The sequence below is a fragment of the Pagrus pagrus genome (assembly GCF_965226575.1).
Source record: "Pagrus pagrus genome assembly, chromosome: 21".
In the NCBI taxonomy this organism is placed as follows: Eukaryota; Metazoa; Chordata; class Actinopteri; order Spariformes; family Sparidae; genus Pagrus; species Pagrus pagrus.
In genome coordinates, this window is record NC_140208.1 from 26175423 (window position 1) to 26197773 (window position 22351).

Sequence of the window (22351 nt, forward strand, 5' to 3'; positions counted from 1 at the left end):
TTCGTGTAGAAGGTAAACCATCCCCATATCGGCTGAGAACGTGTTCTGGTTTAGTAGAAATGTCAGGAAGACGTGCGGAAGGATTCCAAGTCGAATCTCTGGATGGCCGGGTGGTCATTTCTCTCCCACCACTCACCGAGTGTAGTGAGATCCAGAACAATTGTTCAGAGATTTCCAACACCAGGTGCCGTGCTACACCAAACTCATCTCCAGCATCAGCTTCGCCTATCACCTTTGTAGCTTCTGCCATTTACAAAATCTTCCAAAATAGGCATGCTGAGGTGGCACCACCGCTGAAAGATGACGAGGAATGCTGGTATCTTCCTACGTTTGGAGTATACCATCCTCGCAAGCCCAATCAGATCAGGGTAGTATTCGACTCCAGCGCTCAGTATCGTGGTGTTGCCCTTAATGACGTGTTGTTAACTGGCCCAGATTTGAATAACACCCTAATTGGGGTTCTTCTCCACTTCTGGAAAGAGAAGGTAGCAGTGTTAGCAGACATCCAGCAGATGTTCCACTGCTTTGAAGTGAGTGAAAAACATAGCAATTTTCTCTGTTTCCTCTGGTACCAGGACAACGATGTCACCAAGAAGGTCATTGACTACCGGATGAGAGTCTACGTTTTCGGTAACAGCCCTTCTCCAGCTGTGGCAATTTATGGGTTGAGAAGAGCCATTAAAGAGGGTGCACAACAGTATGCCGCTGACACTGTTGACTTTGTGGAAAGGCACTTCTACGTCGACGATGGCTTGATCTCCGTATAGACTGACCATGAAGCGATTGACTTAATGAAAAGAACACAGGCCTCTCTGGAGGAATCAAACCTTCGTCTCCACAAGTTCGCCTCGAACAGCAAAACCGTCTTGAAGGCTTTTCATCCTGAGGACTGTGCGACGATCGCGAAGGACCTAGACCTCACCGGAGAGACACCAGTCACACAGCGTAGCTTGGGTCTGCTCTGAGATATCCACTGATACTTTCACCTTCCTTGTGTCGACAGAAACCAAGCCATTCACTCACCATTCAACGGTGAACAGTATCTTCGACCCCTTGGGTCTGTTGGCAACAGTTACCATCCAGGGAAGGTCTCTCCTAAGAGAGCTTTCCTCTGAACTCTCAGACTGGGACACTCCTCTCCCAGAGGAAAAACATGACAAGTGGGACACTTGGAGAGAATCACTCCAAGAACTCAAGCAGCTTCATGTGCCACGCACTTACTCAAACATGTCCCTTCTCAATGCTGAACACACCGAACTATGTGTGTTTTCAGATGCCTCAACAAGCGCAATCGGAGCTGTTGCATACTTGAAGACTTTCCAAAATGACGGAAAAATCGAGATTGGATTTGTCATGGGTAAAGCGAGGCTAGCACCCCAATCGGAACCTACCATCCTGCGACTGGAACTGTGTGCGGCTGTCTTAGCAGTCGAGATGGCAGATTTCATACAGGATGAGTTAGACATCAAGCGTGACGCTATACATTTCTATAGCGACAGTAAGGTAGTCCTTGGTTATATTCATAATGTGATCAATTTGAAGTCTACATTCACAACAGGGTCCAGTGTATACGCCAGTCTTCAAAGCCAGAGCAATGGCATTACGTTCACTCTGAGGAAAACCCTGCCGACCACGCGTCAAGGTCCCTACCTGCATCTCGCCTAGCACAGACCACGTGGTTCTCCGGACCATCTTTCCTGAGATCACCACCCACAGGAAAAGCGCAAACAAGTGAAAGATTCGACCTAGTAGAACCTGAAGATGACACTGAAATCAGACCAGAAGTAAAACCCTACAAAACTTGCCTGAATGAGGAAATGCTTACCCCAGATCACTTCCAACAAGGCATCGCCTTTCTCATCCATATTGCCAGATCCTGCAAACAGACAAACAAAAAATCCGTGTTGGAGGCTGGCTGCGACACTCTAACTTGGAAACTGCTGAAAGACATCCCATAATTTTGCCCAAAGACAGTCATGTATCCCTCCTGCTGACACGTCACCATCATGAACAAACAAAGCACCAGGGTCGTCGCATGACAGAGGGAGCTGTAAGGGCAGCAGGACTATGGGTCTTGGTAGGGTTGTCACAAGAACCGATACTTCGGTACCAATTCGATGCCGACATGAAAAAAATAATACGATACTTGCTTTTTTCTGGTAACGTCAGAACCGAATATACAACTTTTCACTCGGCGAGCCGTGTCGATTCTTGGCGGAACTGACGGGGGCAGTATACGCGTGTGAGCGGCACAGAGCAGTCAGCGGCGCTGAAGAAGGAAACCTGCCGTCTTAGAAAAAATGGCTTCAGCAAGTGAGAGTGAAAGCACAACACGTCGGCTCGTCGACAAGACAGGTACTAAGAGTCGCGTGTGGAAATATTTTGCATTCGAGGCGGATGAATACGGAGCAATTCTAGACTCAAACAAGCCGACATGCAAACAGTGCCCCAGAAGTTTTCAAACGAAAGGAGGAAGCACGTCAAACATGGCCAAACGCCTCAAAGACAGGCACCCCGACTTGTTTAGAGAATTCAGTGAGTTTCGAGTGAGTTTCCGTTTCCTATCACTGTTGTGTCACGTCATACGTTAACCCCAATATGCCTACGTTCCGTCATTTGGGCATGAGAGTCAGCTGGGGCGCAGGCTTCTACTCTCGCTCAGTCGCTCACTCATGTAGATGTTTAACGTAATGTAACGGTACGGTCTGCGTCATTATACGTAAGGTGACATGATGAGATACTGTCTGACAGTCTCTTACCTTATGTTATTTAAACTAAAAGTACCTTTTGGCAGTTGGCAGCTGGTACTGCAATTTAAATTCTGTGCAAAAAGATGTTGAAGTACAGTGGTGTTAAATACTTGACAGTTTGAAGCAGTTTTCAATAAATTAGTGAATTTAAAAGTACATGGGTTCTGTTGTTTTTTTTTAAATTGTGGTATCGAATTAGTATCGAGAATCGTGGAAATTCACAGGTATTGGTATCGACTACTGAAATTCTGGTATCGTGACAACCCTAGGTCTTGGGTGGCAAGAGACTCATAAACTCAATACTCTATGCTATAGCTCAGACGGAAGTTCGAGGACCAACACATGGGAGACCTACCTTCTGAACACCTCCAGGTATGCCCTCCATTTACATATGTAGGTCTGGATGTCTTTGGTCCTTGGGCAGTTGCAGCCAGGCAAACCCGCGGAGGACAGATGGAAAGCAAGAGATGGGCTATCATGTTCTCTTGTATGAGCTCAAGAGCAGTTCATGTTGAGCTTATCGAATCTATGGATGCATCGAGTTGCATAAATGCACTCAGGCGTTTCTTCGCCATTAGAGGCCCAGCCAAGAAGTTGTGGTCCGACTGTGGCACTAATTTCGTCGGCGCAAGTAAGGAACTCGGGATAGGTAGCAGCCAGCAGGACCCAGTGTTTCTCCTACCGTTGTATAGGGGGGGCGCCCCGCCCCCCCAACGGGACCCCGCGCCCCCCCTGAAAGTCAAGTTAATTTCACTTATATCACCAAATCACAACAGACATTTCAGGTCACTTTTCCTATAGAACAGGTCTGGACCGTGTTCTTTTAATAAATAATGATGTTATTGATCTAATTTAAGAGAGGATATTTCATTTCATTTTCTTCATCGTCGCGTATCTACGCTTCTCCTCCACTCTCTGTTTTACGATGGGCGGAGCTTCGCACCGGCGTACACACAAACAAAAACGTGAACACACTTACAGACAGACACGGAGAGAAGAGGACAACATGTCGCGTCGACCCACACTGCCTGAAAAACAGGCTAAAATATCCACGTTTTTAAGCGCACTCAAAGTGATTCTGGTGAGGCAAACGTTAGCTCTGCTGCTAGTAGTAGCGAGAGTATCTCTGCTGCTGCTGGTTCAAGCACAGAGCAGAGTACATCCATGGAGCAGAGCAGTAGCACACCTGCTTCACCCCCTCCCCCTGACAAGCAGCACAAGTCCAGTCACCATAGGTTGACAGGGTTCGACCCAACTTGGCTGTCAGAGAGGAAGTATTCCTCCTGGCTGTACAAAACTGATATTGGTAAGTACGCAAAAAAAGAGAAACAAATAAAACACAGATAGATGGATAAATAAACAAAAGTAGATAGATAGATAGATAGATAGATAGATAGATAAACCATTGCAAATAGTTGTTAATAGTTGTAACTGTCAGCCTGTATGGTCTGCTTTGCAGTCGGAGATGTTGTCGGAGATGTTGTCTTGCTCAGAGACAAACAGGCTGCATGAAACTCTTGGCCTATGGCTAGGGTTATTACCACGTTCCCTGGGAAAGACGGATATGTCAGGAAAGTCGAGGTTAAGACAGTCAACCAGGATGCTGTAAGAACATTCTGTAGGCCAATTGTGGAGGTGGTTCTACTTCTCCCAGAAGACAAGTAGCAAGCCTGATTTGGATGTCTTATGGTTGGTTTTAGTGACCTCATAGAGGTCAAGCGGGGAGTGTGATGTCTACAAGACATACGTTTATTTTGTAACAACAGTTACCTCAGCCTGAAAGAACAACGTGGGGCCACCCCCCTGTGGACTCACCACCTGCAGGGGAGAGCAATGGGGTCGGGTGCTATGTACATCGGGCAGCAGGTGAAGGGGGGGACCTGGGCGTCCTGACCCCCTGCTTCGCAGAATAGCTCTCGGTACGTGGAATGTCACCTCTCTGGTGGGGAAGGAACGGTGCTGCGGGAGGTAGAGCGGTACCAACTAGATATAGTTGGGCTCACCTCCACGCATAGCACCAGTTCTGGAACCAAACTCCTTGAGAGGGGCTGGACTCTCTCCTTTTCCGGAGTTGCCCAGGGTGAGAGGCGCCGGGTGGGTGTGGGGATACTCACAAGCTCCCGGCTGAGCGCCGCTGTGTTGGAGTTCTCCCTGAGGGACGAGAGGGTCGCCTCCATGCGACTGCAGGTCACTGGGGGGAAGGCTCTGACTGTTGTTTGTGCGTATGCACCGAACAGCAGCTCAGAATACCTGGCCTTGTTGGAGTCCTTGGTGGTGTCCTGGAAGGGGCTCCACCTGGGGACTCCATAGTTCTTCTGGGGGACTTAACGTTCACGTGGGTGACGATGGGGAAACTTGGAGGGGGGTGATTGGGAGGAACGGCCTGCCCGATCGGAATCCAAAGGGGGTTTTGTTATTGGACTTCTGTGCTAGTCATGGATTGGCCATAAGGAACACCATGTTCGAGCATAGTGTACCTGGTACCAGACCACCTTAGGCCAAAGGTCGATGATAGACTTTGTGGTCGTATCATCGGACCGGCGGCCGTATGTCTTGGACACTCGGGTGAAGAGAGGAGCAGAGTTGTCAAGTGATCACCACCTGGTGGTAAGTTGGATCAGGTGGTGGGGGAGGCTGCCGGACAGACCTGGGAAACCCAAATGAGTAGTGAGGGTGAACTGGGAACATCTGGCGAAGGCCCCGTTTCGTCAGGTCTTCAACTCCCACCTCCGGAAGAACTTTTCGCTCATGCCGTGGGAGACTGGGGATATGGAATCCAAATGGACCATGTTCAGAGTAGGGCCCGACCGATATGGATTTTTTGGGGCCGATGCCGATACCGATTATTAGGGGGGGAAAAAATCCGATAACCGATTAATCGGCCGATTTATTTTTTTTTATAAAGTTTTAAAATTGTATTAATTTAAGTAATATATCTACATATTTACTTTTTTTTTTAACAAATGGCTGCTTTTGAGCCTTTCAGACACTTCTACAAAGAATTAAAGGCAGAAAAATAATTTCAGATCCTTTTTATTGCTGATTCAAGCAGCATATTAACATGACAACCATCAAACAGTAGGCCTACAACAAGGCACCATTAGCTCCTGCTCTTCACGCCGACAGGAAGACCGACTGATCATCTCAGTAATATACCACGGATTTATCATGAATCAAACTCGGACCAGAAAAGCGTTTTCAACTACTCGCCTACAGCCTCACTCTGCTGTGTTGTGAGGTGGTTAGTGGATAGTGGATAGTGGATGGAGTTTGTCATGAGGTCGGTGCGCCCTCTACAGGATAAATAGCCTAATGTCGGGGGATCTTTTCAAATGGGGGAACATTTTCAAAGTAAAACCAAGTCTTATTCCCTGCATTTTATTTCTGAAAACATCGGCGACAATCGGCGAGATTTGGCCGATTACCAATTAGTCTCAAACGGGCTATAATTGGCCGATTTAATCGGCTTGCCGATAAATCGGTCGGGCCCTAGTTCAGAGCCTCCATTGTAGAGGCGGCCGCTAAGAGCTGTGGTCAAACGGTCATCGGTGCCAGTCGGGGTGGCAACCGAAGGACCCGCTGGTGGACACCAGCGGTGAAGGACGCCGTTAAGCTGAAGAAGGAGGCCTTTCGGGCTTGGCTGGCCCAGGGGTCTCCTGAAACAGCAGACTGGTACCGGGAGGCCAGCTTCAGCGGTCACCGAAGCAAAAACCTGGGTGTGGGAGGAGTTTGGTGAGGCTATGGAGAAGGACTTTCGGTCGGCCTCAAGGAAGTTCTGTCAAACCATTCGGCGACTCAGAAAAGGGAAGCGAGCCTCAGCCCAGGCTGTTTTCAGTCGGGGAGGGGACCTGCTGAACCGAACTGGGGATATCGTCGGGCGGTGGAAGGAACATTTTGAGGACCTCCTGAACCTGGTTAACACGTCCTCTGAAACTGAGGCAGAGCCTGAAGACTCGGGGGAAGACTCGTCCATATCCCTGGCAGAGGTCACTGAGTTAGTCAAGAAGCTCCCCAGTGGCAAGGCGCCAGGGGTGGATGAGATTCGCCCCGAGATGCTGAAGACTCTGGACATTGTTGGGCTGTCATGGCTGACACGTCTTTTCAGTGTCGCATGGAGGTCAGGGACGGTACCTCTGGAGTGGCAGACCGGGGTGGTGGTCCCCATTTTCAAAAAGGGGGACCGGATGGTGTGTTCCAATTATCGGGGTATCACACTGCTCAGCCTCCCTGGGAAAGTTTATTCCAGGGTGCTAGAAAGGAGGGTCCGTCCGATCATTGAACCTCTGATTCAGGAGGAACAATGTGGCAGTCGTGGTGAAGAGGGAGCTGAGCCGCAAGGCGAAGCTCTCGATTTACCGGTCCATCTTTGTTCCAACCCTCACCTATGGCCACGAGCTGTGGGTAGTGACCGAAAGAACAAGATCGCGGATACAAGCGGCTGAAATGAGTTTCCTCCGTAGGGTGGCTGGGCTCAGCCTTAGGGATAGGTGAGGAGCTCAGACATCCGGAGGGAGCTTGGAGTAGAGCTGCTGGTCCTTCGCGTCGAGAGGAGCCAGTTGAGGTGGTTCGGGCATCTGATCAGGATGCCTCCAGGACGCCTCCCCATGGAGGTTTTCCGGGCACATCCAACTGGGAGTAGAGCCCGGGGCAGACCCAGAACCCGCTGGAGAGATTACATATCTCATCTGGCCTGGGAACGCCTCGGGATCCTCCAAGATTTGCTTTTGTATTTTATTTTTATTGCAGTTTTCACTCCATGTCATTGTGAAGGAGTCACCAGTAAACCAGTCTTCAATTACAACGACGACTCATCTCTTCATTTTGAGTGGAATTTAGCTTGGTGTTCAGTCTGCAGCTCTTACGCTTTGATGAGAACACTAAAATCCCTGTAGCCTTGGCCAGAGGCTGACCACTGTTCATCTTTGCCCAGAGCATTTGAAAGCTGCCCTCTTTGTTTTAATGTAAAAACTAAAGAAATAATTATAGCTGCTGCGCAGCGATGGGTCGGGTCCGGGCTATTTTTGGCAAATTAAGGCAATTCTGAGCAACAAACAGGAGAATAGGAAGACAAGACAGTTGACAACAATGCTCATTTTGGACCACTTGAGGATTGAACCCACAACTTCTGGAACCAAAGACTGTCATCTATCGCTCTGAGCTAATTGGCAAGTGGCAATACAACAGTGGCTTCACAAATTGAGTAAGCCAGTCACTGTTGTGCAGGCAGATTTGAAACCACCGTAAAAAATTCAGTTATCAAGACAAAAATCTGAAAATACACATATTGCAGCATGGAGATGTTGGTAATTTTAAAAATGATTGATTTGCTCCATAAGTGAATAACTGATGTTTAGCTATGTCATTATTGCATTGACTCCAATTGTTCACATGAAAGAAAAATTAAAAATGCTGTGAAAAATTCAGTTTTTGAGGCTCAATTTTTGATAAATCAAAGGAGGAGAGAGGAAATAGGTTTAAGAAGTTTTACAGTTTTTGAAAAAAAACTGAGTGATGTACTAATTTTTAATAGGTTTAAATGTACAAAAGTTTCTTCAATATTGAGGCTACAGTTTGATGAAAGTTCTGAAGCTGTAGCAAGTATGGTTGATTTGTTATGAATTTTCAAAGTTTTGAACTTTAGACGCTTGCTGTAGCACCACCATCAGGACTATTGGCTTGGGTTTACAGCTGAGGTAATCTGGCATGAGACTGGACCTTTGTGCAAAAATTGGTTAGCTTTCATCCATGGTCCAATCCAAGCTATTTGTTTTTATTTAATTTAGAGGCTTGCTGTGATGCCACCATCAGGACAATGGTCTTGTGTTTCATGTTGAGGACATCTTGATCTGTCATCATCATCATCCTTGCTGGGTCTTGAACCCACAACCCCTAACACCAAGCACCAGCTCCTAACTCACTGAGCTAATTGGCTGGAAGTGAGATCTGCTGTGTGGCTTCATTTGTCGACTCAGGGAGTCACTGTCTGGGCAGTTGTTGTCAAGGCAGATTTCAAAAATGGTCAAAATGTCAGAAATTCTGTTACCTGAACAAAAATCTGATAATACATAAATTGCATCTTGGCAGCATGGAAATGTTGGTGATTTGTTTTTAACTTAAAGTGCTTTGCTTCATAAGAGAAAATTTGATGTTTAAAAATGCCACTCTTACATTGACTCCAGTTGTTCCCATGAGAGCAGAATTCAAAATGTTCTCAAAAATTCAGTTTTTGAGATAAAATTCTGATATTTGCCAAACTCCATCAACCATGACTGCAAAATATTCTCAATTTTTTTCAGGAAGATTGAAAATGTATTTAGCAAGAATTTGATAGTATATGTTTACAGTACTGTTTACAGTCAAACATTTTGATGCACTGTAGGCTTAATTTTTGATAAATCAAAAATCCGAGAAACAAGTTTTGTGGAGGACGGTCTGAAGATGCTCTCTAGCAAGTTTGGTGACAATTGGGCAAAAATTGTGGGAGGAGATAGGTTTTATAAGTTTTACAGGTTTTGAAAAAAACTGAGTGATGGACTTCATAATTTGTAATGAGTTTAAGTGGACTAAAGTTTCAGCAGTATTGGGGCTACAGTTTGGTGAAAGTTTCAAAACTGTAGCATGTACTGTTGATTTTGTAGGTATTTTTAAAGTTTTTAAATTTAAACGCTTATCGTGCCCCCCCCAGGAGGAATATTGACATGTCCTTGGAATTAAGTAAATCTGGCATGGGGCCGGACATTTCTGTAAGGTTTGGTGAGTTTTCGCCCATGGGAAGTATGACTTCCTCGGAAGAAGAAGAAAGAAAGAAAGAAAGAATTCCTAGGAATACACAGGTTCTTGGCAGCTTAGCTGCCCGGACCCTAAAAACCTTTTCTTGGCCAAAATACTGAGGTCGTGCTGTTACAAATAAGACCAACACCTTACTGAGACATTGCAGATTCAGCCTATTCAGCCTTCTGTATTACCCATTCCAGCCTATACCTGAGCCAATGCTATTCAGCATATTGCAAAATAAATAATGGTGTTGGCGTACGTTTGTTAGTAAAAACTAATGACCAAACGGAACTGAATGATGAATCCAAAGATAAAGCTGAGTTGTCTCCTTATAAAGGAAGGCTCATTTGCATTTTTTGTGAATGTTCTATGACTTCAGTGTCACTGGATTGATGTTTGTGTATGAACAGACGTAGCAGTGGCTTGAGTTTAACACCATAATCCAACTATGACCACCAAAGTTTTCAGCACATTCTGGAAAACATTTAGCTTGATGAACCATTACCAATAAAAATAATTGCTAAAGCAATTTAGAATTGGACTAAGAAAGTCAGGGCTGGACAAAAACACTAAGTGTTCAACATTTATTACTGAAAAGGTGTTTCTGAAAGGTGGGAAAGGTGTTTCCCAAAATGTTAACCCTGTCTTTGTAAGTAATAAGGAAAAAATGCCAAATTAGCAGTTTAGCAGTTAGCAGTTTAGCAGTTCCTGCTGGCATGTATTGGTGGACAGTACAGAAAGCTCTCACTAACTTACTTTGTTACTGAAGTAGCTAAAAAACGGGATGATTCTCAGGTTAGCTATAAAAAGCATCTCTTTTTCTACCATTTCTAAACAGATCCATTTGTGTGGGACAGCAGAGATAATTCTCATTAAGTATAAGCCACAATAAGTTCAGACTTGACTGAGTTATGACTCAGAATTTCTGACAGAATCCAGTGCTTGGTGTTTTAAACATGGATAAAAGCAAAATAAAATCTTTTGACTGAAATGTTTCTTCGAGCTGTAGCCAAGTCATATTCCCAATTTGTAATTTGTGAAACATGTTACAGGGCATTTTACTTGACATGTGCTAAAAAAATAAGATAAGATTTACAGCCTCACCCCACACCATGTTCTCTAATGCAGACATCAAGTTTAAATATTTGACCAACAGTGTTTTACAGGAGGATGATCTGAACAGCTGTTCTATTCACACTTAAAATGTTTTTTGTCTTTTCAATGTTATTTTCAATCTATGAAATCAATCTGTGCCTTTGTTTTGCCAAGCTTCTCTCAAGTTTTACTCTTTCAAATAATCAACCATCTACAGAACTTTTCAGTACGCTATTTTTCTACTTCTTCTCATTATCATTATCATTAATTATTATTATCAATAATATTGTTTAAAGTGAGCCTCTTATCGTTGAACAGAAAAATACATCATACAAACAGCAACTTTTGCAGCCTTGTCAGTCTGATGGCGAGTTATCACCTTTCTGTCATCAGTAACATACTGTTAATAATCAAAGAAGCTCTGAGGCTTTGTTCTATATGTTATAATACAAGATTTAAGCATTGAGCTACAAGGGCCAGAGGGGAGGGAGAGACGCTGAATGAAGCCGTTTACACAGATACACTCCAGACAATATCCAGACTATAGTTGTTATTTCACACATGTAGCACACAACCGGAGACTCTCCATGTCAAACGAGTTCTCACGTGCTGACTAAACTCAACTGATATCATAGCAGCGCGACGAGTCCTTGCTAGCTAAGCAGCTAAACTTTAGCGCTGCTCCATGTTGAGATCCCGCACTGTGTGGGTCTCTACACTGTCATTGGTCGGGCGCGCACACGCTGTTAACGATACAATTGGCTGTAGAGTGTGCGCGCCCGACCAATGACAGTGTAGAGACCCACACAGTGCGGGATCTCAACATGGTCGGGCGCGCACACGCTGTTAACGATACAATTGGCTGTAGAGTGTGACAATCTGTCAATAAAAATCAGCCAACAGTTCTCCGATCTACATTGGTCTCACAAGTCGCCTCTGTTACGTTTGAATGACGGAAATCCGTCGTAAGTTTAAGCACTGGCTTTAAGTCTAGTTGTTTCCTGTTTTATGTTGGAAGATTCTGCTTGTGTGTCATGTTTTGCTTTACACATCCAGTCATCCAGTCATTTATGGAGCTAAATCAGGGTCAAACGTTTTGTACTTGAAAAAGTAAAATTTGAAACTGAAATTTCAAGTTTTGATCTCGAATTCTGAAAAATACATCAACGTATTCAAAATAAAAATAAATGTACAAAAAGTTTTTTCAGGTTAAAAATAATTATGATCAACTCTGGTAATTCTTTTGAATAAATCATTTATTTTCATTTTTCACTTTCATATGTTTTGATGTTTGGGATCCTATTTCTTTCAGTTGCATGTTTTATCTTTTCAGATTCAGATAGTAGTTTTTTTGACAGTTTCAGATCTTTTTTTCAGTTTGAGATCTTTTTTTACAGTTTCAGATCTTGCTTTTTCAGTTTCAGATCTTGCTTTTTCAGTTTCAGACTTTTGACCCTGATCTAGCGTGGGGGGCGTGGCATCAACTGAGAGGGGTGTGGAATCATGACAGACAGCTTAACCAAAAGGCTACAGACCTTCTGCCTTCAGGGAACGTAGGATCTAACACGATTCGCCTATGCCACATGATTGGCAGTGAAAAAACTGCTGTCAGTGACAAACTTCCATTTGCACACCATGCACGAATATCATGCACGGCTAAAACTGTTTTAATTTCCAAGGCTGTGTAGATTTGAGATGTGGAAGCTGTTTTAGACAGTACTGAGGACCAATTGTAGTACAGGAGCAACAAAATCACGCCAGATTGTGCACAGACACCAACACTTTAAGTAATGAAATGTCCGATTTCCACGTAGCACTGTGAATGCCTCGCAGTGTCCGCTGGCAATGACGTCCGGTTCTGCTGGCTCACCTGCTGGACCCAGCACACAGGTGAGAAAAGTAAGGTTAGGAAAACATGATAAATATCAAAATGAGAGGTCGTTTTGTAACAACATACAATGTTTCTTACATCTTTTAAGTGGTGAATTGTCAAAGCTAGAGGTTAAGCATAGGGCTAATGTTAGCATCGAGTAGCTGCTAACGCAGGAGTAGGTAGTAACGTTAGCCTATACTGCGTGAAAAACACAGATAATGCTGTTAATTTGAATAAAGGTAGTGCTGTTTTGTGGTTGCAGGAATGCATGGGGTGCTGAAAAAACCACAAAACGACCTCTTATTTTGATATTTATCACAATTTCCCAACCTTACTTTTCTCACCTGTGTGCTGGGTCCAATGCTACTTGTCGGACATTTCAGTACAATCTGGCGTGATTGTGTCGCTCCTGTACTACAATTGGTCCTCAGTACTGTCTAAAACAGCTTCCACATCTCACATCTAAACAGCCTTGGAAATTAAAAGTTTTAGCCGTGCAGGATATTTGTGCATGGTGTGCAAATGAAAGTTTGCCACTGACAGCAGTTTTTTCACTGCCATTCATGTGGCGTAGCCGAATCGTTTTAGATCCTACGTTCCCTGAAGGCAACATGATGGGGGAAGGTCTGTAGCCTTTCGGTTAAGCTGTCTGTCATGATTCCACACCCCTCTCAGTTGATGCCACGCCCCCCACGCTAGATCAGGGTCAAAAGTCTGAAACTGAAAAAAAGATTTGAAACTGTAAAAAAACTACTATCTGAATCTGAAAAGATAAAACATGCAACTGAAAGAAATAGGATCTCAAATATCAAAACATATGAAAGTGAAAAATGAAAATAAATGATTTATTCAAAAGAATTACCAGAGTTGATCATAGTTATTTTTAACCTGAAAAAACTTTTTGTACATTTATTTTTATTTTGAATACGCTGATGTATTTTTCAAAATTCAAGATCAAAACTTAAAATATCAGTTTCAAATTTTACTTTTTCAAGTACAAACCTTTTGACCCTGATTTAGCTCCATAGTCATTCAGTTTTTCCTGCCTTTTTGATTGCCCTATTAGTTTCACCTGCCCCTTATTAGTCGTCCCTCCCTAGTGTATTTTAGTGTGTTTTTCACTCTCTCTTCCTCCATTTGTCTGCGATCCTACATCACATTCCCAGTCCTGTGCTTGCTCCCATTTTATCTTCAGTGTTCCTGCTTCTGTCCTTGTGGCTAGTTTTTGTATTTCTCATTAGTTTTTTATTTGATTTTCATCAGCTGCTTTTGTTGCCTGCCCTTTAGTGTTTTTAGGATTCAAAAATAAAATTGTTATTATTTTTTTTTTATATAATTTTTTTTTTTAAATTAAAAACAAGTTTGTTAATAAAGCTGACTGTTTGTTACTTCTACCTGCCTGCTTGGACTTTGCATTTGGGTCTTTCTTTTGCTAATTATAAAAACTGGCACATTGGCTGACTTCCTGTTGCTTTTATGCTTCCTGTTGCTTTTATGCTGCATTCCAGAAAAAAACTCGAACCTTGAAAATTTCAGGCCTCCTTCTAGAAAGAGTACAATGGAACTCTGCTCGAAGTCAGAATTCCTGCCAACTACATACTACTACAAGTGTGAATGTACACTTCTCAAATTTAGTTGGGGATATCGGGATGTGGGTGCATACATTTTGCCCACTTCAGCACAGTTGTGGGCCTATAATTCGAAAAAGGGGTCAAACTCAAAACTCACACAAATAGCTGTTACTAAGCAAAAATGTTTGTTTGTGGCAATATAAAGCACTGGATAATGAGTGAGTGTCCATTGCAGCCATTTGAAAGCAAAAGTCATGGTCAACTGATGTAAGCTGACTGAGCAGGAGCGCCATCTGGCTTTGGCAGGAATGACAGACGGCAAGGTATTGGGAGGCATAGGTACCATAGAACCAAGTATATTCACAAAACACAAAATAAAAATTCAGATATGTACAGAATAAATCCCAATATCCATTTGAGTAGTGTAAACATACTCACTATATTTGTGAATGTTGTTTCTTTTAAATCTATATTCAACACCTTTTAGTTAAATAAACTGATGGCTCTTTGAGGGAGCCTGTCCACACACTGTCAGAACCCATTGTCTAACCCAGCTGTGGCATGAACACTTGACAGTATATTTGTTTCATTTCTGAGGCAGGAAGAGTATGTAGTTACCTGCATGATTGCATCAAACCAGCCAGACTTTGAAAAAAGCCCACATCCTTCTTTTCTTTCAGATAATCCAACATTTTCTGTCAAAGAGACAAAGACGGACCACAGTGGAATAAACATGGGAAAGAGAACCTCTTTGACAAACACAATACACTTCACAGTAATACTGGATTGGACTGCATATATAGTGTGGTGTATTACAAAAAACATGATAGTTTCCATGATGGTCTTGGAGCAACATTTATTATTATGATCCTGGAGCAACACCAAACTATGATATCAGATTATACATATTGTATAAATGCTGCCTTTCAGTCAGTGACAACAGCCCTGTCATAATATCCATATTCATGAAGTTCATAATGTTCAGTTTGTGTTAACTTGTAAAATAGAGAAGGCAATGTTTTCCTAGTCTGATTTGAGTATTTAAATGTTAATTTTATTAATCAAAAATAAAGTTTGAAATTAAGTATATGTTTCGATCATTTAGGATGGGTCAGTTGTGCACCCACAATCCAGCACCTGGTCCAAAACTTTTGAGGGATTGGGGTTGCACAACAGAGTGGCAGAATATTAGAATAATATTAGTATAATAATATCGCTAACTATGACATCAATGCTAAAGCACAGACATTTAATGAACTTCACTCTGACAGTGTCAACAAAAACTGAGTATTTTAGGCTTCATAAAAGTAAACAATCCAGCAGAGCAGTTATATTGTTAGACTGTATTCAAATTTGCAGGTGTTCCCGTGCCTTTTAAATACACTGCAAAGAGTAACAATGTTATACTCATAATAAAACTGGCCAAGTACATGACAGAAACTGAGGTGGCTGAACGCTGAAATACCTGCTGTACAGTAGAGTTTCCTCCATTGAGAATAGCTATGCCCAGCTTCAGAGTAGAGGCAACCATGGGACCCATCTCACCTGGTGAGGGAACAACACAGAGACAACAACTGGACATTAGTCTTTTATCTGTCATTACCAGTACCATTTTTTCTGTTATATTTGTAAAAGTTGTGTTAGCAGTTTGTATAGTGTATCATTAATGGACACTGACTAGGGGTTTAACGGTATACCATGTATTCATTTCGAACTGTCAAGGTAAACGTGTTTGTCATATGAAGAATCTGTCTGACTAAATCAGTCACAATGGTGAGAGCATAACCATTCTGATCCACACTCAGATCCAGACAGTGGCAGTAAAACCTAAACAGTGCACCTAAAACCTGTTTGCCAACTACCATTAAACAACAAATGCAGAAGATAAGATAAAGTAGAAGACACAGTGAGTAAATATGGCAGATATGGCTTGTTCAACTGGAGGACATAGGAGCTAGATACAGGTCCCCTGCTTAATTCAAATCAGCTGTGTGGGAAATTTTGGGGTTTCCAGTGAACAACGCCAGCAAGCGTGTAGTGGATCAGACGAGGGTGGTGTGTCTGTGTTGTTTGACAATTGCATGTGAATGGAAACAAGAACATGCAACTAGATGTGAAAGCAGAAAGGGCCAAAGACATTAACTATAAGCACGTTCAATCAACTAGTAGTCTTCTAGTACTTATGGTCTATTGTAGTGTTGTAGGATGTGGGAGGCGGGGCCTTCAGTAAATGAAATCTACCTTTGCTAGCACTGATGGTTTGAAGCACCATCTCAGCAGCTCCACGGTCATGCAGTCGAGCCTGTTGATACAACAGCTTCTGCTTCTCCATCTCCTTCTCCTATTCATGTGAAACAGGACATGAACAGGCAGCAGCATACACAAGTTTATAGGCAAGACCATCATAGGGGCTAACAGACAGACGGAGTGACTGATCACCTACTTCAAAACTCTTCACTTCTTCTCCATCTTCGTCCTCTTCATCATGGCAACTCTGAGAGAGCAAAGAGTGATATAGAAGAGAGTCATTTGTGGACAGCAGAGGAATAATATAAAGCAAAATCAAGCTAATTCACTTTTAAGCAATGAGATGGTTGCTAGTACTGGTATTTCGTAGCTGGTACCTTAGCCATGATGTCAGCATAGGCCATGTAGAGATTATCCTCATCCAGTTTACTACAACAGGAAACACACACATTAAGAGACTTTTATTGCAGGATTGACTCAAACTACTCTGCTCTCTAATGTGAGGGGTCCCACTGGTACTGTTGATGCCACTGAAAAATTACGCAGCTGGATACAACTTTAATCCACTTTAAGCTCTTTTTGCTTGTTCAAAATATGCCGACTGGAAGTACAAAAGCCAACTGCAAACTGAATCAGCCCAGTGTGGAACAGCAAAGAACAGAGATAAACACGGGATCTGTGAAGGGAGTTAAACATCTAGCAAATCAGACTGGGGCCTGATAGAAGGATAGCCCTTTTTTTTACTAGATGTGTAAGTAGACAGTTGTTTGTCAAAATATCAACTCAATTATGTTGGAGCAGAAAATACCTCATATTTGGGAGAACCTTGTATCTCACATAATATGTCTGAGAACCCACCACTTTTCTGTGAGGGCTGTTCTGCTAAACAGCTGAATGAGCTGATGCAGTGGATCAATGTGATTCACCCCTTCCTCTTCCTCAGATGGTTCCTGTTCCCCTGGTTTCTGAAACACACACAAATTCACATTTATATGAGACATATGATACACACTGAAAAAAACAGCAGCCTTATGGACTTATACCTTGGAGCAGAAGAGATTCTACCAAGAGTCAAAATATTTCCACTTGTCTTACATCTATCTTAAAATAAACTTACAGCGAGGTCCTCTATGAGTTTATCTTCAAAGTAGTGTTCCTCTGCCTCAATCCAGGACTTCTCATAGCCCTGCAGGAACAAGTTCACAGCCCGGTGCCTAGTTTGGGGGAGAAACAATAAAAACGTAGTAATATTAATGAAATGTTCATATTTTCATGCCTTTTTTTTTTTTCTATCATACACCAGGGTGCCAGATGTATAAAAGATGTGTATGCAAAAACAAACAGAATGTGTGGTAAGAATATGTGTTCCTCACACATACTTTGGACCAGTGTATACATGTTTTCCTAGACACAACTGCAGGTGAAACAATGAAGTGGACATAAAATATAAAGTAAGACACTTCGACTACAGCATCGTTTAGGCTGTTTGCTAATCGTGTTAGGTATTATCATTCAGTCCGCAAAATGTCACATCGAAGGCACATTCATAAACTGAATTTTATCATTCTTTTTATTTACATTGGAGCCATTACTTTATTGTTATTGATCTTTTCATTTTCAAGTCTGTTTTAATATGAGGTCTAACAACAGTGATTATCGAGATTTTACGGTGATCAGGGTTTACAGGTACATGTGCGAGAACTGTAAATAGCCACAGCTGTGCGTTACGGTCACAGATAATGACAGCTGTTCTGATGCTGTTGGAGAACCTCATTGATGAAACACAGTCAGTAGTAGTTTTTGTTCTTTGCTGTTCGTCTAATTGACAAGTTTGATGAGTTGAGGAGCAGGCATGTTTATGGGCATTTTTCTACATCCCTTCATGGATAATTGCGGTAGTGGAAATGAAGCTCATGCAAGTGCTCTTGTTTTCACAATGACTGAGCTGTGTATGCATATTTCTGTCTAGATGCATAAACACACTTTTAGTCATGAATGAGTGTTTTATGCATCTGGCCCCAGTACACACTCTGTATATCCTGCATGTGTGCATTGATGTGTGTGTTTGCATAACTTACCTAGGTAAGTTATAGAGTGGTGCCATCCTGAAGCAAGCAACCACTGCTCTCTTCCTCTGTTTGGACAGCAGTTTGTGCCACACAGCCTTCTTGCTGCGCTGAGGATGTTCAACCTAAACACACACACTGAACCACTCGGTACGGAAGACTCACCAACTGGAGGCCACAAAGCCCAAATCTCTAGTCTTTTAGGGAACAAACATGCTTATGTCTATTTTGGGGGCAACTTTAACTCCTCAATCCATCATCAACACTCCACCATGAAACTTACATTTTGTTGCACAACCCTGTGTTGTCGAATAACAGTTAAATAAACCTTGAAATAACCTTACAGAACTGGAGATATAATAGGTATAATTCCCATTGCCTGTACTCCCACAATTAATGAAATACAATGTTCCAAATGTCTTTTGTCCTGTGTTGTCTATTCTACTTATAACACAACACATGCACGCACGCACGCACGCGCACGCGCACGCACACACACACACACACACACACACACACACACACACACCTGGTCTAGGTGGAAGAGGACATGAGCGATGTCAAGGACTCTCTCTACAGTCTTTTCTGGGTCGGAGGTGTCCTCATAGTGGTTTGGGAGGTCTCTGTACAGAGCCATCTGCCAACGAATAGCTGGGTCCTCCAGCTGTAAAAGACACACACACATACAGTCAAACACTTAGAGGACAGGTACTAAAATGTATATTGAGGCTGTGCACCACTATTTAAGACTTGGTTTATATGTATGGATTTGAGCTAGATAGATAACCATATGTTGGATCTGGTTGGTTATCATACAGACTGTCCGCTACAAAACCTTTAAACTTCTCTATAGTTTAAATATAAGGCATGAGGTCATCTATAGTTTACTCCAAATGTACTTGCTGTACATTGACTGTAGGTTAATTACAAGCTGAAAGTTTTCTTACCTTTCCCTGTAAATGGAGATTGTTCCTGATGATCTCTCGAACTTCATCCTCTGTATCTTTCTGTTGAGAGATTAAATGCATGGTCCATTGTGAGACAAATATAACCATTCAATAAAAGGTCCTGAATGACATAAAACAACAGCAAATATATAGTAAGCAAATGGAAAAGATAATTTAAAACTCTAATTAGCAGTCACAGTATTGTGATCCTGACTGAAGGATTCATTGTACTGTTAATGTAGATTTTCTATAGGCTTATTGCCAATAATCAACTGTTTGCATGTATTCAATGGGTACTCGACTTGTAAATTGAAGTGTTTCTGTATTAATTTATTTCACATCAATTAATTTGTGTTGGGAAATGATGCTACTTGAAATTTAAAGTAAGCATTTCACCTAAAGTGAGTGAAAGTTCATGTATCGTTAATAAAGATTAATAAAACTATCAAGTCAAGTAGTTCATATAGCCCCTTGTCATATGGATGTCTCATACAATAGATCATTTTTTATTATGTGGAAGCAGTTTTCCTACCTGGGTGAAGCGGTTCTTAGCCAGTGCGATGAGCTCTTGTTCTCCAGGGGCACAGATGTTGAGTCCAACAGGCAGCAGGCGCTTCAGAGTTGCAACAATCAGACTCGTCTGCATCGAATATCGATCTCCCTTTCTCTTCATTTTCTTCCTCTCCTGGTCTGACACTATTCCCTGAGGCAAAGGTAAACATCAAAATACAAGACATACACACAAGTATTGATTAAGTTTCATGTTGTGTACCTCCTTATGCAGAACTAGATTCACTCCACACCCCTTCTATACATTTGTCAATACCTTTGACATCTTACACTTGGTGTCAGTGATGAGGAAGGACATGTTGTTGATCTCATTCTGGACCACAAAGTTCTGTTCTTCTCTCTTGAAGTTCTAGAGATGAAAACACTCATTATTCATCACTCCATGGTTATATTGTTATGAGCTCTTGCTCTTATTTCAGCATCCATGTTAACAGGTTAGAGCAGACACAGTGAGTAGCGTGGCTCACACGTATGTCCAGCAGTGGTGTGTCATCTAGTGATTCAGAGTCTCGTCTATTTTTACCATGACATGCGAGCGGTTCTCAGCAAAAATAGACCTGAAAATGACCTGTAGATAGGTCAACAGACATCAACATCACACCAGTGCCACGCTACAGTTTTACTGTCTGTAGATGTAGAGTATGTCACAGACATGAAGAGAATACACACCTGTGCACTCTTTTTTTCTTGCAAATGCTAGCATGCTAACATACTAAGCTATGAGTGAAAAGCATACCAGCTGAACATCAGAATGTTAGCATTGTCAGAGCTATCTTCTATCATGCTCAGTTGTTTACCGCTCACTGTCACATTTTACCGCTCACTTTACATTCTACTAAATGATTTTCTTACATGAGACTTGGCCCAGAAGATGAAAACCTCGGCTACCATGCGGAACAGCTCCTCAGCCTCCGGGTTGGACTCCTTCAGCCATCTGGCCCTGTCAGTATATCAAGGCAGTTTAGTGATAATGGCACCAGTAAGTGTTCCCTGTGTAGTTTTAGACCTCAAGTAGTGCTACAGAGCTGTTTGATGAATGGTGTAGCGGCACCTTCAAAGCAAATTAGGTGACACTAGTCAGCGGGAGTCTGACCTTCGATGCGTGTCCACAAACCAAAAAGTCATTGCTTCTGTCTCAGTTATTTCTTTTATTTCATACGATTCTTTACATCTCAAAATGTTTTTAACTCATGATCAAAAGGTGTGGCGTGACGCTCCCGCTGAGTCTGAACAAAAGGCAATCAATACAATCAGATATCACCTGTACTTCACTCTCTGGCTGCGTCCGCCGCCCCCTTTATCCCCGCCCATAAGCGCTTCAGAAACTGAATGAAATGAAGTGGCCCATACAAATGGGTCCCTGTTTTGTTAATCACATGCAATTTGGTGACATATTACACTGTGACTAATTGTGTCACACTAATGTACTAATTAACTAATGGTGATAACAAGCCAAGATATGCATTACTGTGACAACAAAGGCAGGGAAGAAGAAGACTGCAAGCTAGTAAACATGGATGTAAACAATACAAGATTTGAAATCTACTTTGCAAATGTTTAATTAGGAAGAATATGCACTTGATAAACCTTTCAGAGTTCAAGGACACAAACATGTATTTTGTTTAGTAACACGAATGTCAACATAACTTTTGTTTGCTCACAAGGAAACTAAACAGGACAACTTTAAGCATCTACTGGACGGGCATATATCACATTATGTAATTCATTTGTCATTTTGTAGGTCATGGTATGGTATGGGATGGTATGGGATGGGATGGTATAGCATGGTTAACCATTCAATTAGAGCAGTGTACCTGTTGTAGTCCACAAATCTTATGAGGAGAGGGTAGAAGGCATACAGGTCTCTGACCAGTATGGTGAACTGGTCCATGATGAGGAGCTCTGTCTCTGACATCTCACCCCTTCCCTCTGCCTTGCTGTGTTCCTCATCCATTAGCACAACTGCTGCTTTCTACAGGACACATTGATAGATTGATTGATTTCTCATAATCTAAATACCAAATATATTGTGATCTTAACTGAAGTAGCAGTATTATAATCATACTTTTAATTTTGTATGAATGTTATAGGACATTGTAATCTAGAATGAAAGCTTAGTAGATTATCAGTTCACTCAGGAGAGAAAACCATAGTAGACAAATTTGTGGAAACTGGTGCAAAGGGGCTGCTATTAAATTTTGGGAAAAGAGTAGATGAAAGTCCAAGCAGTTATTTTGTTTTGCTGGCAGAGGAAACTAAATCATTTAAAATAACACGTCAATGTAAACAGTCACATCTTCACAGTGACTTACCCTAACACTGTATTTAGCAGTATTTTAGGCTAATTTTCACCTGAACCTGTGTGAATATGATTGAAATATTTAAAGATTAAGAACACTGCATTATGACAAATGACAAACTTAATGTGAAATCCTTTAACACATTGCTTCTGAGTCCA

General features: G+C 42.2%; 1 protein-coding gene across 13 annotated transcripts in view; it reads right to left on the reverse strand.

Moving 5' to 3' along the window:
* The window catches only part of ryr2a (ryanodine receptor 2a (cardiac)), a 333069-nt gene that overhangs the window by 65393 nt on the left and 245325 nt on the right, over window positions 1-22351 (reverse strand). For all 13 annotated transcript variants that reach the window (XM_084342544.1, XM_084342552.1, XM_084342553.1 and 10 more), the window contains 14 exons: window positions 21708-21865; window positions 20746-20833; window positions 20150-20242; window positions 19856-20026; window positions 19324-19383; window positions 18906-19040; window positions 18389-18501; window positions 17428-17524; window positions 17169-17275; window positions 16688-16739; window positions 16507-16557; window positions 16305-16404; window positions 15529-15608; window positions 14682-14758 (listed from right to left, as the gene is read on the reverse strand). In XM_084342544.1, coding sequence (XP_084198670.1) covers window positions 14682-14758; window positions 15529-15608; window positions 16305-16404; window positions 16507-16557; window positions 16688-16739; window positions 17169-17275; window positions 17428-17524; window positions 18389-18501; window positions 18906-19040; window positions 19324-19383; window positions 19856-20026; window positions 20150-20242; window positions 20746-20833; window positions 21708-21865 — 1382 coding nt within the window. The remainder of the gene's footprint in view (window positions 1-14681; window positions 14759-15528; window positions 15609-16304; window positions 16405-16506; window positions 16558-16687; window positions 16740-17168; window positions 17276-17427; window positions 17525-18388; window positions 18502-18905; window positions 19041-19323; window positions 19384-19855; window positions 20027-20149; window positions 20243-20745; window positions 20834-21707; window positions 21866-22351) is intronic.